This window comes from Triticum aestivum, chromosome 3D (assembly GCF_018294505.1).
Source record: "Triticum aestivum cultivar Chinese Spring chromosome 3D, IWGSC CS RefSeq v2.1, whole genome shotgun sequence".
Lineage (NCBI taxonomy): Eukaryota > Viridiplantae > Streptophyta > Magnoliopsida > Poales > Poaceae > Triticum > Triticum aestivum.
Genome location: NC_057802.1, coordinates 56,668,283 through 56,686,063, shown reverse-complemented (window position 1 = coordinate 56,686,063; position 17,781 = coordinate 56,668,283). Strand labels below are relative to the sequence as shown.

The window sequence follows — 17,781 nt, the reverse complement described above, 5'->3', positions numbered from 1 at the left end:
GCTTGATCCCTCGTAGCCTGAAAGAACAACATGGTATCATCTGCAAACAACAAGTGGGATATGCCCGGGGCTCTCCTACAAATTTTCATGGGAGCAATATCGCCGGCTTGCACCTTGCTTTTCAAAATAGCTGAAAGTCCATCTGCCACAAATAAGAATAAAAACGGAGAGAGTGGGTCTCCTTGCCGTAGCCCACGCGGCGGTGCAAATGAATCCAGGAGAGTTCCATTTAATTTAATTGAATACCTCACCGATGTGACACACGCCATAATCCAATCAATCCATCTGTGAGAGAACCCTAACCTTTGCATCACCTGCTTCAAGAAAGCCCAATCAACTCTATCATAAGCTTTTGACAAGTCCAGCTTATATGCACAAAAACTCCTTGAGGGGTCCTTTTCTTGTTTAATATAATGCAAGCACTCGAAAGCAACCAAGGCATTGTCTGTAATCATCCTGCCTGGTATGAAAGCACTTTGCTCTACCGAGATTATGTCATCCAACAAAGGCCTTAATTTGTTAACAAGGCACTTTGAAATTACCTTGTACGTGACATTACAAAGACTTATTGGCCTATAGTCCGACATCCTTGAGGGATTAGATTTTTTTTGGAATGAGCACAATTGATGTATCATTAACACCCTCAGGCATAACACCGGAACTGAAAAACTCCCTGACCGCACCCATGACTCCCTCCTTCACCGTACTCCAATTCCGCTGAAAGAAACGAGCGGGAAAGCCATCCGGCCCTGGTGCCTTCAAAGGCCCAATTTGAAACAATGCGTCAGAGATCTCCTTGTCCGTAAACGGCGCGCACAGCCTATCATTATCGGCCGGTGACACCACTCGTTCAAATAAACTTACTACTTCAGATGCATTCAAGGTAGTATCTACAGCAAATATATTATGGAAATACTCATTTGCGATATTGCTCATCGCTGCAAACTCAGTATGAACGGTTCCAATGCTATCCGTCAATTCCCTGATCTTATTCTTCCTCGCTCTCCAAACTGCTTTGCTTTGAAAGTACTTTGTATTTCGATCTCCTTCCTTCAGCCAGGATATCCTCGATCTCTGCATCCACAACATCTCTTCCTGATACAACAACTCATTTATTTTATCCATGACACTTCTTATTTCTTCCCTGTCCGCATTCATGTGCATAAGCTCCTCTAGTTGGCTTCTAGACCTCGCAAGTTCTCTAGTTACATTACCAAATTTCCTGCTCCATGAACCTAGCGCAGTCATTGTTTTTGACAGGGCCTCTCTCAATTGCGCTAGGTTATGTATCTCCCCTACTACTGTCCATGCTTCTTTCACCACTTTTGGCAGCGCCGAATCTCTCTCCCAAAATACCTCGTACCTGCGGCATCTTTCTCTCACCGGTCCCGGGTCCGGTTCCCCTTTAAGGAAGACCACGAGGTGATCGGAACATGGGGACGGTATATGCTCAACTGCAGCAAAAGCGAACAAATTTCGCCAATCATTTGTAGCCACTGCTCGGTCAAGTCTCACCTTGACATTTGCCGACCTCCCTCTTCTGTTATCATACATGAAAGGAAGGCCAGTGAACCCAAGATCTACTAATTCACACACCTCCAGCGTATCCCTGAACGCTACCATCTGTGCTTCCGCCCTTGGCGTGACCGATAAATGCTCGAAATCCCACATAGCTTCGTTAAAGTCACCAATTACTAGCCAAGGCAAATTATTAGCAGTTTTCATATCCCGTAACTTAGTCCACATTAGGTGTCTATTTTCCACCCGTGGTTCTCCATATACAAAGGTAGCTCTCCACTCTGGCGCTCCTTCCCGAACCCTGATAACTATATCAATGAACCTGTCATCCTTGTCCAGAATATCCACCACACATTCTTCTCTCCAATATAGTGCCAAACCACCACTTAGACCATTGCTATCCACTCCACAAAAACCCTTCACACCAAGTTTTGCACGGATCCTTTTCATCTTCTCCTCCTTTTGTCTTCTTTCACACAAAAACACCAGCATGGGGGAACGCGACTTACACAACGTCGCTAGCTCACGAACTGTCCGGGTGTCCTCCCCTCTCTGGCAGTTCCAACTTAGGCAATTCATTGGATCCGACGGTCCTCCTCACCGGAGGCCGCCTGCGTAGTGGTGTCCATGTCAACTCCCTCACTCTCCTCCCCCACTGCTTCCCCTTGCTTCCTCCTTTTCACTATTGGGTTCTTGCCCGGAGTGCCCTTAGGGTCCGACGGGATCCCTACACCATTGGCATCGCCAAACTCCAAGCGAAGGACCGCATCTGCCACCTTTCCTCCTAGGTTCTGCACACCCTGGCCCCGCGCATTGACCACACCATCCTCATCCACCAGCCTCTTCCTCGCTGTACGTTCCTCCGCCGCCTTCATCATCTTAAACTGCATGATATCCATCCCCACAGTCAGCTCCAAACATCCCTCCCTTTGAGAAACCACCTCCTCCTTCTCCTCCGCAGCGTCAGCCCTACTTCCTCTAGCTTCACCTCCTCTACCACCCCTTCTTCCTCCACGCCCCCACCCAGCAGGGCAAGCACCTCCTCTACCTCCATCGCTCCCTCCACCTCTACCTCCTCGACCACCGGAACCCACTGGTTCACTGACCCAATGCAGCCAATCCCCCCATTCACAAAGTGCACTATCATGAACTCCATCACCACATTCCTCCACAACATGACCCATACGCCCACAGAAGAAGCAGAAATCTGGGAGTTTCTCATAAAACACCAAGTACCTCTTCCTCTCCTTCAAAGTGATGTGCACAAACCTCACTAACGGTACTGTTACATTGACGAACACCCGAACTCTCAAAAAGTTTGATGGATTAATCCTTCCTTCATTCACTGTAACTGTAAACGGGGGTTCCCCTACCTTCTTAGCAACCTTCTCTGCCAACTCCTTCTTCCTCGTCAGCCCGTTCGGCAATCCTTTAATCCTAGCCCACAATGGATACATGTTCAACTCATACTCTTCTACATCTGAAAATCCATCATACTCCACTAAGACCACCGGATCCCTTCTGAACTGCGACGGGCCCCCCCTCCATCACACGCTTCCAGTCACCCAAACAATGGCATTGAACCAAGAACAAGTTGGGTCCCTTGATATTGAAGGTCACCCCCTGCGCACATGCCCACGCGTTCCTCATGGAATTAAGCAGAGAAGCATGGCTAAACGGCCGTAGGGTATGAACCCTAAAGAGCGCCATCCAGCGAACATCCTTGATCAGATTCTCAAACTCCCCAGATAGATCCAAATCTTCTTCCTCCTCCCCTTGCAGCTTGAGGTTCTCAAACGCACCATCTAGATCTTCGTCTACCACATATTGCTCCCAATCTGCCTCCTCATCGTCCTTCTGAACGTCAGCCTCACTCCCGCCGATCGTCTTTGCTACATCCTCATCACCCTTCGCCTTCGTGTTCCTCGGGCCCAGCCCGCCGCCCGAAGATGGATCTTCAACCCTAGCCGCCTCTACTTCCGGTATCTCCATCCCTCCTCTCACCCCCTGACTGCTCGGGTCCCCCATGCAATCGTCGGAGTCCACTTCTGCCAGCCCCTCGTCGTCCTTCGCTCGAGAAAACGCCGTCGATCGGTGGGATTTGACGTAGATTTGGTGTACTTCGGCGGCGCCGCCGAAGGAAAGGTTGGACCCTAGGAAACCCTAGGGGAAAGACTTCTATGCGACGGGGTAACGTGTACTACGTATATAACAGGGTGCTGGTACATCACACAAGTTACACCACGCAAATTTAACCTGCCATCGCACATTGCAAGGGATCATTTGCACGCACATCTCCTCCACAATTAGCGATGGCATGTCCCAAGCCATTCCGCTTGCTGCTTCTGCTCCTACAACTCCAGCTCATTGCCGTGAACTCGCTTCACCGTCCGGAGGCTACGTTCACTGATCACACCCCGGCGTCGCCGGACCAGGCGTCAGCGCTGCTCTGGCTGAAACAATCCTTCTCCGCCACAAATCACTCCACCGCCGCCTTCCTTTCATGGAAGGCCGGCTGGGACTGCTGCCGCTGGGAAGGCGTCCGCTGCCGTGGCGCCACCGGCCGCGTCGCCTCGCTTAACTTGGGCGATCGCGGCCTGGAGAGTCCCAACCTCGACCTCTTGCTCTTCGAGCTAAGCTCGCTCAGGTATCTCAACCTAGCCAGAAACGACTTCCGTATGTCCGAGATACCGTCCGCCGGGTTTGAGCGGCTCACCAAGCTCACCCACCTCAACCTCTCAGCCACCAACTTCTCAGGCCAGGTGCCACCCAGCATAGGCCGCCTCACCAACCTTTTGTCTCTCTCGACCTTTCCTTCCACTTCGAACCATCAATTGGGCCGTTCCACGTCGACGGCAAGTTTCACGCCGACATAACTCGCCAAGGGCAGCTCACACTCCCAAACTTAACAGCCATACTTGCAAACATGGGTGGTCTGAGGGAGCTCCATCTTGGCTTCGTGGATCTCTCCGGTCAAGGGGGTGAGTGGTGCACTGCTTTGGCCAGGTACACTCCGAATCTTCGTGTTCTTAGCATGCCATACTCTGAACTCACCGGTCCCATATGCGGATCAATTGCCGGTTTGCAGTCTTTGTCGGTGATTGATCTGCAGCACAATCATTTGACCGGCCCATTTCCAGAGTTCTTTGTTGAATTATCCTCTCTGAGTGTTCTCCAACTCAGTTATAATGACCTTCACGGTTGGGTCCCTCCGTCTATCTTTCAGCACAAGAGATTGGTGACTATTGATCTTCACCAAATTCCTGGCCTATCTGGTACTCTACCAAATTTCTCAGCTGATAGTAATCTTGAGAATTTGCTCGTCGGCAACACCAATTTCTCCGGTTCAATTCCAAGTTCCATCAGCAATCTCAAATCCTTGAAGAAGTTAAGCCTTGGTGCGCAGGGTTTTGTTGGTGATCTTCCCTCGTCAATCAGTGAGCTCAAATTCTTGAGTTCATTGCAGGTCTCTGGCTTAGAAGTAGTAGGATCTATGCCACCATGGATCACAAACTTAACTTCCTTGGAGGTTCTTGAGCTCTCCCTTTGTGGCTTGCATGGACCAGTACCTTCTTCCATATGTGAGTTGTCGAAACTGAGAATATTGTCACTTTATAGTTGTAACTTTTCAGGGAAAATACCTCCATGTATTTTTAACTTAACTCAACTAGACACCCTATTACTTCATTCGAATAATTTTAGTGGCGAAGTGGAACTTAACTCGTTGTGGAAATTACCAAACTATCTAACTTAAAGCTCTCAAACAAAAAACTAAATGTAATAGACGGAGAAGATATTACTTCTTCCGTGTCTTTTCCAAACATAAAGTTCTTAGAGCTAGCATCTTGCAACATAAGTAAATTCCCCAATGTATTGAAGCATTTAGCTGGGATTTATGTGATTGACCTTTCAAACAACCAAATTCAAGGGGTCGTGCCACAATGGGCTTGGGAGACATGGAGCAATTCACACCTTTTCTATCTAAACTTATCGCACAATATATTTACTAGTGTTGGCTATGACAGCTTTCTCCCTTTGGGCCCAGTAGACGTGTTGGATCTCAGCTTCAACATGTTCAAGGGGCCTATACCCATACCAAGATCCTCTGGCAGTGTGCTAGATTACTCATGCAACCATTTTTCATCCATGCCACATAATATTTCTACTCAACTTGGAAAAACTGCCATTTTCAAGGCATCAGGAAACCAACTGTCTCGGGATATTTTACCGTATTTTTGTGGTACAAAGATACAATTTCTTGATCTATCTTACAATATCCTCCATGCCACAATACCCTCATGTCTAATGAAGGACACAAAAGCATTGAGGGTTCTAAATCTGAAAGAAAATCAGCTTCAAGGCAAGTTGCCTCGTGATGTCAACAACAATTGCATGCTTGAGGTGCTAGACTTCAGTGGAAATTGGATCCGAGGGCAATTGCCTAGATCTCTCTCTTCTTGCAAGAAGTTGGAGGTTCTTGATGTGGGAAATAATCAGATGAACGATTCTTTTCCATGTTGGATGAGTGGACTTCCTGGTCTTCAAGTACTTGTCCTGAATTCTAACGAATTCTTTGGACAAGTGGCACCATCTGTTGCTAATAATAAAAACAATTGTCAATTTCCAAGACTGCGAATTCTGGATCTCGCCTCCAACAACTTCTCGGGTACATTGACAGAGGAATGGCTTATGAATCTAAAGTCCATGATGGTCGATACCGCTAACGGGATATCAACGATGAAATACACATTTGAACTACAAAGGCTCCAACAAGAATATCAAGTCGCCACTACACTCACTTACAAAGGGTATTCCATCACACTTCCAAAGATCGCAAGGACCCTTATACACATTGACGTGTCAAACAATGCATTCCATGGTAGCACCCCCCAAGCTATTGGGGATCTTGTTTTGCTCAACATTCTCAACATGTCACACAACTCCTTGACTGAAGGAATGCCATCCCAGCTTGGTCACTTGAAGAAACTAGAGTCTTTGGATTTATCTTCGAACGAGCTTACGGGAGTGATTCCACAAGAGTTAGCATCTTTGGACTTCCTTGGGACACTAAACTTATCCAACAATAAACTGGAGGGAAGAATACCAGGATCACCTCATTTTGAGTTATTTTCCAACAGCTCATTTACGAGGAACGATGGGTTATGCGGGCCTCCATTATCCAAAAAATGCAGCAATGAGACAACACCATATACGACGGTTCATCCTTTGAAGGAAAACCCTGCAGACATTGTGTTATTTCTCTTGTCTGGATTGGGATTTGGTGTTGGGTTTGCAGTTGTAATCATAGGGACATGGGTTCTCCCTATTAGAAAGAGAAGTTGAAATGGTGCTCTATTTTCATTTAGAAGCAGTGGGGTAACAGGTGTGAAGATTATGAAAACATATGTAGTACATAATTGGTAGTAGTTACTGTTTTTCTTAGGTGAGGAGGTAGTAGTTAATGTTGTACTGTTGTATTACTGTTGCAAGTCATCTGCATCAAGGCTTATAAGTTAAGGGGAAATGGTGTGACATGTTGTATCATGAAAATAGATAGTGATGTGCTTCTTTACTCAAATCCTGATCGAATTCATAGTTGGGTGACCGAATTTTCAGAGTGACAAGATTCCTTTCTCTCCCTGTAAAAATATTTATGCTTTTTTAGCTCAAGTTTTTCAGTTAGTACTGCAGACTCGAGATGATATACTACTGTCTAGTACTCCCTCCGTTCCAAATTAAGTGACTCGACTTTGTACTAACTTTAGTACAAACTTGAGTCACTTGTTTTGGGACGGAGGGAGTACTAAAGTAGACAGACACAACATGGCAATAAGAACTACCGGGCTACGAACATTGTGGAAGTGCTAAAGCACGGCTGTACAAGTTGGCAAAAGAAAACATTGGAGAATGATCCGGCCATACAAGGTAATATATACTTGGCTGAACAGGTATGTAAGCAGGTGCTAAAGCAAAAGTGTCCTGATCTAGTTCGTAGACTGACAGAACATGGAGATGATATGCTTTTTCTGGATAAGTTTTTATTTAGTACTTCTGCATACTGGAGATGATATGCTAGAGTAGTAGACTGACAGAACATGGTGAGTGATATCAGAACTACCAAACAATTCCATGAGAGGTATATGTAAGCAGGTGCATAAGCATAAGAATCCAGGCATGCATAATCCCACATTTGGCAAAAAAAAAGCAGGTAAAAACTCGAAGGTAACAGGGCAACACCAATAAACCGTCTAAAGGACCGAAAACCAAAAGATACACAACCGGCAGGATACCAAGGATTCAGCAGATATATGAAACTACTAGTACGTACCAGCGTCAGGGAACGAAACACAGCTCATGCTCTCGATCGAGCGGAAACGAAACATCGGCCACCGCCAATCAGAGGACAACTATGACGTCCATGCTACCGGTTGAGCCCCAGAAATCGTCCGGTACGAACAGGAAGCGTTTGGCCTTGTACCCCTGCAGCATACGGACGAACGGCACTTCCCCACACGCCGACAACGACCACCGCCGGTGGCCATACACCTTCAAGTATATTGACTCCGCCTCCTGATCCACCTCGGCCCCGTATGGGCATACGCGGACCACCGAGAGCGAGCGGCCCGTGAGGAGGTCGCCGCCGTTGAGAGCAGGAGGAACACGCTCTTGCCGTCGGGGTGGAGCAGCGCGCGCAAGGGCGTCGACTTCTGTAGCGTCACTGTGACGATCATAGTGTTGGGAGTGGTACTCTTGGTGAAGGTGGCGGCGTCGCCGGCTGGCGCGTGGGCGTCAAGAATGTGACTGTAGAGGAGGCGGCCGCGGTAGGCGCAGCCGTCGAACGGACAGAGGTACGGCGCGAAGCGGCATGCCTCCTTCTCTGGATGAAAGCATATGTCGCACACCAGAGTATCCATCTCAAGGGAGAAGACGTCGAAGATCTCGTCATCCTCCTTCTCTGGATGCTCCGTGTTCGTGTTGCCCTTGCTTGTTGTTCTCGCCTTCTTTGATACGCTGCCACCACTAGAATCCATGGTCTTCTTAGGTTCGCCAACACCCTTGGTGCTTTTCTTGTCCCTCTCTTTCTGCATCGCCGAATCTCGTACAAGATCTGTATCCAAATTTTCGTATGCACTTTTTCTGTATGCAAGCAAAATAAAGCAGTGACGAACTGACGAATCGATTCAGTAAGAGAAAAGGCAAACCTGCAAGTTGAGATATGCTAACCTGCAGATTGAGATGAAGATGGAAGCCCAGTCGTCGTGATATCGTATTGGCAATGGCACAGGCGCCGCCGGCCACTCGGAGAATTAATAGGCAAATCTCGAGAGGCGAAACGAGCAGACGACGGGGGTCAAACTCCTCGAGCCTGGTGCAAGGCGGCCATTGGCCGAGATGCACGGCTGTGCCAGGGACCTCTTCCAAGTCTCACTTTATAGGATTTGGACAGACTCAAGAGGGAGAACCCCCAACTCTTCTTCTTTTGTCTCCTCATTTTTAGAATCAGATACATCCACTGACCTTAGCAGATTCTCACAGTATTCCATACTACCAGCACTCTTCTCAGGAGTTATGTATGTATCATTCTTCTCAGATGGAGAGGGGTTTTTTGGGTCACCACTCCTTCATCCTCTCTTCCCTCCCCATCAGCATTTTGGTGTTGTTCTGGAAGGTTACCAACACAGTCAGATTTAGGTTCATGTCCATCAAAAGATGTAACACCAAGGTCAACAACAGCCAAAGCACATTTCATAATGAAATCCTCCTGATCAGCATTATGGTCATGTTTCATAGGTGTAACCACCAAACTTTGAACACCATACTTATTTGAGGACCCATATTTGGTTGAGAAGTTAGCTTTGTCTAATTCATCAATGGCCAGATCACCATCACCTGACCCTTCAGAAGCATGTTCTCCATGAGTTCCATTATCCTTTTCAGCATGCTCTTCCTCAGCTCTCTCATCCTCCTCATTACCATCTTCATCCTCATCTACATCAATGACAGAGTCAGCACCACCTGTCTGTTCAAAGCCCTCAACAGTGAAACCAAGCAGGAACAATTTTTTCTTCATCTCAATTAGTCTCTCAAAAGGAATCTTAGTTGGATCTCTGCAGGCTATTTTAATTCTAACATTCTCAAAAAAGGTTCTGAACATTCCAATCCAATCCACATCTGTAAGCACTCCAAACAGTGAAGCAATTTGGGCAAAAACTTTCCAAGTACACCACTTTGGGGGAATCCCCTCAATTAGTACCCATGCTTCAACCAGCTCTCCAAAAGGTTCACATCCACCCTTCCATTCAGTTAATGTTACATTCACATCCTGTGGCAGGGAGAATCTAGGCAGTTCAATGAGGTCTTCCACTTTCTTCCAAGGGGGGAATCTGATCAAAAAGGTTTGCTGGAGAGCCCTCTGATTTGCCATGGCCAGTGTTTAGTCTTGCAAAAAGTAGCAGACAGCAGCTCCATCAGTTTAGCACAATCCACTTCTCCTTTTAAGATATTCACCACTGCATAATTCTGGAAGTTTAACCACTTTATCACCACACTCTTAATCTAAACAGAATTACTCGAGCACTACCCACACTACTAATCCCGCGAAGAAACCATCGAGGTCCCCTTTTAGTAGTCCCGCTTTCCTCCAAGCTCTTCCTTCACCGTCGATCTTCCATGTGAGCCTATCGAGCGACGGTGTTGCTCCATTGAAAACGATGTCATTCCGGTGCTTCCAAATCTCACACATGCCCAGCTGACACAAAGCATGGCTGTTTCTTCGTTGGTCACCCCTCTGCTCTTGCCTTGCGCACTAATCTCCGAGTGTCTCGCCATCCAATGGATCAAACTCTGACCTCCCGCTCGCCAAACAAAACCGATGATAAAACTCATGGGATGGTGAACAGTATCTTTGTAGTATGCCGTGAGAGAAAAAGTGACTAGGTATGATAGTACTTATGCATGACACAAAATCTCCAAGCAAATCCAAAGGCTCTCTCATGCACGGGATCTCCCGTGCATGGGATAATTGCTTTTCTCGACCCATGATCCTCGACGTAGAGGCAGGGCAGCACACAGTGTTCTGTGTGCAGCCATGTGTTTTTTTTCCTCGGGCCTTATTTGGCCTACATATGATCATTGGAAAAGATATAGACTAAATTGAGCAATTCCCTGAGTATTTGCCCTAGTGTGCAATCTCTTTTGAGTTTCTAAACTAGTAACGCATTTCAATTTTTGCCGGATCAAGGAGTGCATGCATATTTTTCTAGGGTCTGGCTAGGTCTCAGTCGACTTAGACTTCGGCTGACATCATGCATGTGTACGTGGGTTCAGGCGGTGTACGCTCTCCTTTGCAGCTGGCTCGTGACATGTCTTGTTGGGCTAGGAATCGGCAGTTCCTTTCTTTTTTGCTAAACCTCAAGTGCGGTCGCTCATGGGCTAGGAATCAGCCAGTTTCTCTTTCTTTATTCCTTTAGCAAAACAAATTCTATACCTTCCCTCCCGGTTCACTTTTTCTCAGGAAAAAAAACTTCCAATCCAGTTTCCCATCATTTTTCTAGGTTTTGATATTATTTTTCTTAAACCTTTAAATTTTATTTTGTATTTTTAATAAGAAATAAAAAATGACAAATAAATTTTTTTGAACCGCATTAGTTGCAAACGCGTCGCACTCCTTGGAGTTGGCGGTAGGATATGACACGTGTAGTTGCAACTCTAGTGATGAAAATGCAACTGGCCAGCATCCCACTCCTTCAGTTCCAGTCGCAGTGTATCCCTTGCCGTTGCAGGTGGATTGTGACACGTGTAGTTGCAACTCTAGTGATGGACATGCAACTGACCAAGATCCCTCCCCTTCAGTTGCAGTCATGTGTACCCTTGCAGTTGTAGGTGGGTTGCGACACATGCAGTTGCAACTCTAGTGGTGGGCATGTAACTCCCCCTCTCCAGTTGCAGTCTTGCAGTTGTAGGCAAGATGCGACACATCCAGTTGCAACTCTAGTGGTGAATAAGCAACTGGCTAACATCTGTCCCCTCCTGTTGCAGTTGTGTTATACCCCTTGCAGTTGCAAGCGACTTGCGACACGTGCAGTTGCACCTCTACTCATGAACATGCAGCTGGCCGACATCCCTCGCCCTCTAGTTGTAGTCGCGTTGTACACTTGGAGTTGCAGGCGGGTTGTGACACATGCAGTTGCAACTCTAGTGGTGGACATGCAACTGGCCAAACATCCCCAGCCGATCCAAATTGCAGTGGCGTAGTACCCCTTGCAATTGCAGACGATTGTAGGTTGCAATATGAATATTCACACAACTCACATTACATAAAAAATATCAAAAACAAAAAAAATACCTAAAAAATGAGACAAAAACACAAAATACAGGAAGAAAAGAAAACATAAGAAAGAAAATCAGACACATACTGTACAAAAGAGTAAATGGAAAATGAAAAATCCCCCGCCAAAAAAATGAAAAATGAAAAACAACCAAAAATAAAAATGGCAGCGCAACCAAAAACGAAAAAGAGCCACTGACAACGAAAAAGGCTCCAGCCCCTCGCTAGCCCATCACGCAAGCAAACCCAAGCCCGACGGGAAAAGACAAGCAAAGACAAACAGCAGGCCAACCAATCTCTGTACCAGACAACCAGTTGACTGCCCCTCAAAATTGGCCCGTGTAGACACAAAGCCAGCAGCGCACTAATCTTCAAGCAGACAAACAATCCAACAGACAACCAGTTGACTGCCCCTCAAAAAACAAAAAACAGGTTGATTGAGACTTGACTAAATCTTAATCGACTGAGATTTAACGGTTTCTATTTTTCTATTACAAAAAAGAGAGTACGTGTAAGCCTTGACACAACAAATATATATATATATATATATATATATATATATATATATATATATATATATATATATAAAATTCCACATTTGTTATCTCAACAGGATCAAATACTATATGACGAAAATATAAAAAGTTCCCGCATCTGATCTCTCAAGGATCAAATACTACTTCTTGGCGGCATGTCTGATATATAGCGACAAGTACTACCATATTACTATACTTTTATTGCTTAATTAATTAAGCTTGGCAATGAGATCTTTCAGAACAGAGGGGCAGCATGCAGCAAGACTATCCAAACCACCGGACGCCATGACTTTTTGCAGGTTTGCAGGAGAGTTGAGAAACTCCAAGCACGTCTCCTTCAACCCGCGACAGTTGTGCTGCTCAGCTAGCGTCAAGATGGTCGTGGCCGTGGTCACGTCGACGTACTCGGACAGCTTCTCTTCACACATCAGCCTTAGTCGCCGGAGATCATACCTGTCAGCAGCGATGAGCAGGTGCTGCCACATCACATCTGCATCTTCTTCCTCCTCTATCTCCGACGGCGAGTCACTGTAAATGAACCCAAGCATCGCCCTGAAAACTTGCGCGTCCATGTCGTCAACCTGTATGACGCTTGTAGTCATCATGCCTTCTTTCATGGTGCCAAAGAGCTCTGCCTTGAAGACGGCAGATCGGGCCGCTAGCACACAACGGTGTGCGGCGATCGTCTCGCCGCCGACCTTGAACGTCACGTCCGTTCCCTCCTCGGCCAGAAGAAGATCGCTGAAATGCTGTTGCATGTCCGAAGAAGGCACCTTGATGGACGGAGAAGTGGTGGCAGTGTCCCTGCTGTTAGCATCGCCAATGACCACGATGTCACAACGGAGGGTGAAACTGTCATCCTTAAGGTACTTTGATCTTTCCAAGGTGTCCCTCTGATTAACTGGTGATAGGCCGCACATATGCTTCTAGGCAATTCATATACTTGGCCAGCGCGAATCTGCGTGGATTCTTGATTGTAAATCTGATCGACGAAACTAATCTCGAACTGCAACTTCAATGGGCTTGCAAGTGCAGCATCGTCATTGTTAAGAAGACCAAGATAAAGAGATATAAAATCTGCGTTCTCCGACTTGGCGCCATTGGGGTAGTACTGGATGCACCAAAGGTAGCCGCCAACCATGAAAGGGCAAGACCTGATGCACTCTCCCGTGTGTGTGCTGCTCTTGGTGCGCGAGTACCCCTCGACTATGAGCAGGTGGTAGCCGCTGGAGGTGTTGCTGCTTGCGGTTGGCGAGGAAGATCGTGGCGCTCTTCCATCGGTGATGACAGACACGCCGGTGAAGGGCATGATCGTGGCGTTCTCGATCACTTGGCAATGAGGGAAATTGGAGACGAGGAAGACGCTCCATTTATACGCAATGCACACCCGCTATATATACTCTGCTATAGGGAATGACTCTTTCAGTACGGGAACCCATGCGTCTCGTATGTGAACGTAACTGCAAAAGTTTAGGAAGGTTGCGCCGTCCGTCTCCTCGAGAGCTGAAACAGTCATCGTTTCCACTCCCGAGGGCACAATGAATAGATAGGTGTCGTTTCAATGCAACTTCCAGTTAAATCTGACGAGCAACTGAAGCCAACAAGATTCTCGTGCCTGTAAAAAACAAACGTTCGTCGCCCGGCATGTCTTAAGCCCGGCATGAAGGAGTTCTTGTTACAAAGCAAATTTGGGCATAACTGGACCACGACTACGTCCACCGAAAGCTAACACCATGAATGCAACACGACGACACATCCAAGAACACCTAAGGTCCACGACAACACCCTCGGGGGGAGAAACGACACTAGGTGTCGCCGCTGTCGAGTCCAAGACAGACAATGGTCTTCACTCGGAACTCTGATACGAAGGGAAGAACAAGAACCACATCAATGTCTTCAAGAAGATAGCGTCACCTGCAAGCGGCGCGGCACCGTCGTCGGCACCAAAGTGCGAAGCTTTCGCTCGACAGCTCACCCGTGTCACCACGAGGTACCCAGGATAGTCGCGACGAAAACAAGTCTTCGGGTCCTAGATTTGAGCGTCGCCACTGCCATAGCAGAAGGCGAGCCCGAGCAACCCCCACTACACCCCTCGCTGCCCACACTACCAAGAAGCATAGCTACCGCCGCTGCCATGATGCCCGCCGGAGAGCCAATCATGTAGACACCATCCGGGGTCGTCGCCTTGACACCCATGTCTCGAGCCACCGCCAACTCTCTGCCTCACAACACACCAACCATGGAAGGTAGACCGAAAGGCACCTCCTCCAGGCCAAACCTTGGTTAACCCTCCACTGTAGGAAGCGTACGCACTGAGTCCTCAGCCAGTCCCGGTGAACCTATGGGGAGGGGTACAACCAGGTTGCTGCCGACGTCCGCGGCCGAGCAAGCCTCAGCCCAGGCCCAGGCGACCTCGCACGACGCCACACCCATAGACATTGTCGCCGATCTGACTGATGGCACCGCAATGTCACGGGATCCCGACACAGATGACCGCCACCAACGAGCAGTAGGAAGGAGAGAACAAACGTGACAGCTTGCACGCTAGGTCGGCTCCCGTGCCTACGCCCGATGAACGATATCGACCATCTTCTACCAGATCCGTGCCACCCCACCCAACCAGTAAGACCATGCTAGGCCACCACTACGAGCCGGAACCACGGGTCACCGCCTTCCGAGTGGAGCAGGCCGCCCGGGCATCTCCCGGAGGAACCCGAACGACGCCACTATGCCAGATCCGAGTGGGATCCATGTTGCCACCATGCGCCGGACGCACCCCGCAGACGCGCCAAGCCACCAGCATCACTACGTCACAGCGACTCACACGCCAACCGACAGTCACGCCAAAGCTGCCGCCACCCTCCCCCCTCACGCTGCTTGTCGACGCCGAGCTGCCGGATCCTTTAACCGAAGAAGACCAAGCACACGACATCCAACCCCCTTGACCAGCATCGACCACGATCATCCATAGATTTGAGCAGGAGGTGGGGCGATGACCAGAACCACCGCCAGCCAACCTCCTGCGTGAGCCGAGCCAACCTGGCCATTGTCAGCCCGTGCCACCCGCGGTACACCAGGCGCCAGATCTAGGTGAGCCCAACTCTAGCCGCTGGTGACACCCCAGGCATGACCGTCGCAACAAGCCTCTCGCACGAGCACCATGACCAGCCGTCGCCACCCAGAGCCCATCCAGCGCGCCCCTCATTCATGCAACGCTTCCGCCTGGTCGCGCCACCCGTTGCCATGTGAGGAGGAAGAACCGCCCCGTCGCCGCCAGCTCCGGTCAGGCTTCGCCCGGCTACGCCCGGCTACGCCCGGCTACGCCCTCTGGCGGTGGTGAGGGATGGGAAAAGAGGATGGGGTTCTCGATGGCGGCGATATGTTTTCCACCGTGACGCGCGTCGCAGGAGCTCCTAGCTCTCCTGCACTTGCAACTCCTTTATTTTGAACATGGAACATTGCCAACCTTCTCAACTACCCACTTAGATCGTTTTTGATATCTTATTAAGCCTGTTGTGATTGGAGAATCAACATGAAGGATCTTAGTCCATTTTGTTGAAAGGGTGCAACACCAGGTAGACCCGTGTCAGGGAAGATTGGTCTCTAAGGCTAGCAAATCATTACTCATTAGCCAACCTTCAGGCAATATTTGTCTCTAAGGCTAGCAATTCATTACTCATTGTCCAGCCTTCTGATGTTTGCCATGGGCTTGTATCTATTTCTTCATAGAGCGCAGACAAACATTGACAAGTACCAATCCAGATTTTCCTGGCAAGGGGATGCAGATAAGAAGAAGTGTCGTATGGTAAAATGGAAGGACATTTGCATGCCGAAGGACCAGAGTGGCCTTGGCATAACCTCAATAAGCCGTTGGATAGGACCGCCATCGAGGAGTTGACCAAGAATTACAAGGAGATGGCGGTGCGTCTACTAATTATCACTTGTCCGCCTCGAGATCTTATTGTTATTTTGTGGGCTTGTTGAGTTATTGGCACTAGCATGCACCTTGTTCCTCTTTTTTGAACTCTTTTTGTTACTTTATGGACCTTCATTTTCGGTTGTGGTAGTATCGCAGTCGTGGCTTTATTTATAACAGCGGGGTGAAAACATTGAAGGGACACAAGTGTTGATGGAACAACATGGCTCCAACCAAACAAACTGACACTTGCGACCAGAATGGTCCAGGTATGCATGCATTATGCAAAGGTTGATCTTGTCCAGGATGGTAATCAAACATATATCATTCAATCATAGCAAAGTAATATTGTAAAAAGGAAATCTGTGTATATGTGTTGTTGTAGGAATAATATGCATCACCATATATAATTTGCAATTTTGTATACAGTTCAGCGGAACACACTTCAAATTTATAAGGTTTTGGCACCAGACAATGCATAGGCTACTATATAATCTACCTAAATACATAATACTAGTAATAATAACCTAACTTCCATGGCATATCAAAGTTGTTGTCCACCATCCGTCGTAGACCTAGAACTCATATAGAAAGCAGTATGCATGTTTGTTGATTCGTCTGTCTAAGCGAATTACATCCTCTCGCCACGGATCCTCCTAGCCAGATGAACATCTTTGGACATAATGGTCACGCGCTTCGCATCACTAGTAGAAAACTGGGCTGTGGTCACAGGGCAATATTCACATTAGCCCCGGTTCAGTCACGAACCGGGACTAATGTGAGCATTGGTCCTGGTTCGTGCGGCCAGGGGCCTGCCGGGCCTCGTGGGGGCATTGGTCCCGGTTCGTCCGGACCCTTTCGTCCCTGTTGGTGGGACAAACCGGGACCAATGGGCCACGCTCCTGGCCCACCACCCTTTAGTCTTGGTTCATACCACAAACCGGGACTAAAGGGCTGGTCCTAGTTGCGGCCAGTGTTTAGTCCCACCTCGCCAACCTAAGGGCGCTCACACCAGTTTATAAGCCCGTCCCTCTCTGCCTTGTTGAGCTCCTCTCAAAGTGAAAATAGATGCCCTTATACAGGGAATTTGACCTAAATTCACAGTAAATTTCTTTGAATTTCATAGAAATTTATTATGAATTTAGGTTGAATTTTCTCTATAGGCGCATCTATGTTCATTTTTATAGTAAATAAATAAATAAACCTTAATAAAATAAATAAAAATAAATAAACCTTAATAAAATAAACTATAGTAACTAAAATAAATAAACCTTAATAAATTAAATAAAAATAGCAGCAGTAAAATAAATAAAAATAAAATAATTAAAGTAAAATACATAAGTAATTAGAAATAAAATAAATATGTTTTTTGTTGTAAGTAGAAACAAAACAAAACAAATAAAGCAAAAGAGAAAACAAAAAACAGAGAAAAAAATTATGCCACCTACTGGGCCACCACGGCCTGAATACGACTTGAAACCCAT

The 17,781-nt window shown here is 47.5% G+C and overlaps 1 protein-coding gene and 1 pseudogene across 1 annotated transcript; one reads left to right on the top strand and one right to left on the bottom strand.

Annotated features, from left to right (window-relative positions):
* The first annotated feature begins 3,830 nt into the window (after window positions 1–3,830).
* Window positions 3,831–6,861, top strand: LOC123076152 (receptor-like protein Cf-9 homolog; annotated as a pseudogene).
* Window positions 6,862–12,590: 5,729 nt separating this feature from the next.
* On the bottom strand, window positions 12,591–13,690 carry LOC123076151 (BTB/POZ and MATH domain-containing protein 2-like). Its single transcript, XM_044498545.1, has 2 exons — window positions 13,438–13,690; window positions 12,591–13,282 (listed from the first exon to the last, which is right to left on the bottom strand). The coding sequence occupies exons 1-2, from the start codon at window positions 13,688–13,690 to the stop codon at window positions 12,591–12,593; spliced, it is 945 nt and encodes a 314-aa protein (XP_044354480.1).
* Window positions 13,691–17,781: the final 4,091 nt, after the last annotated feature.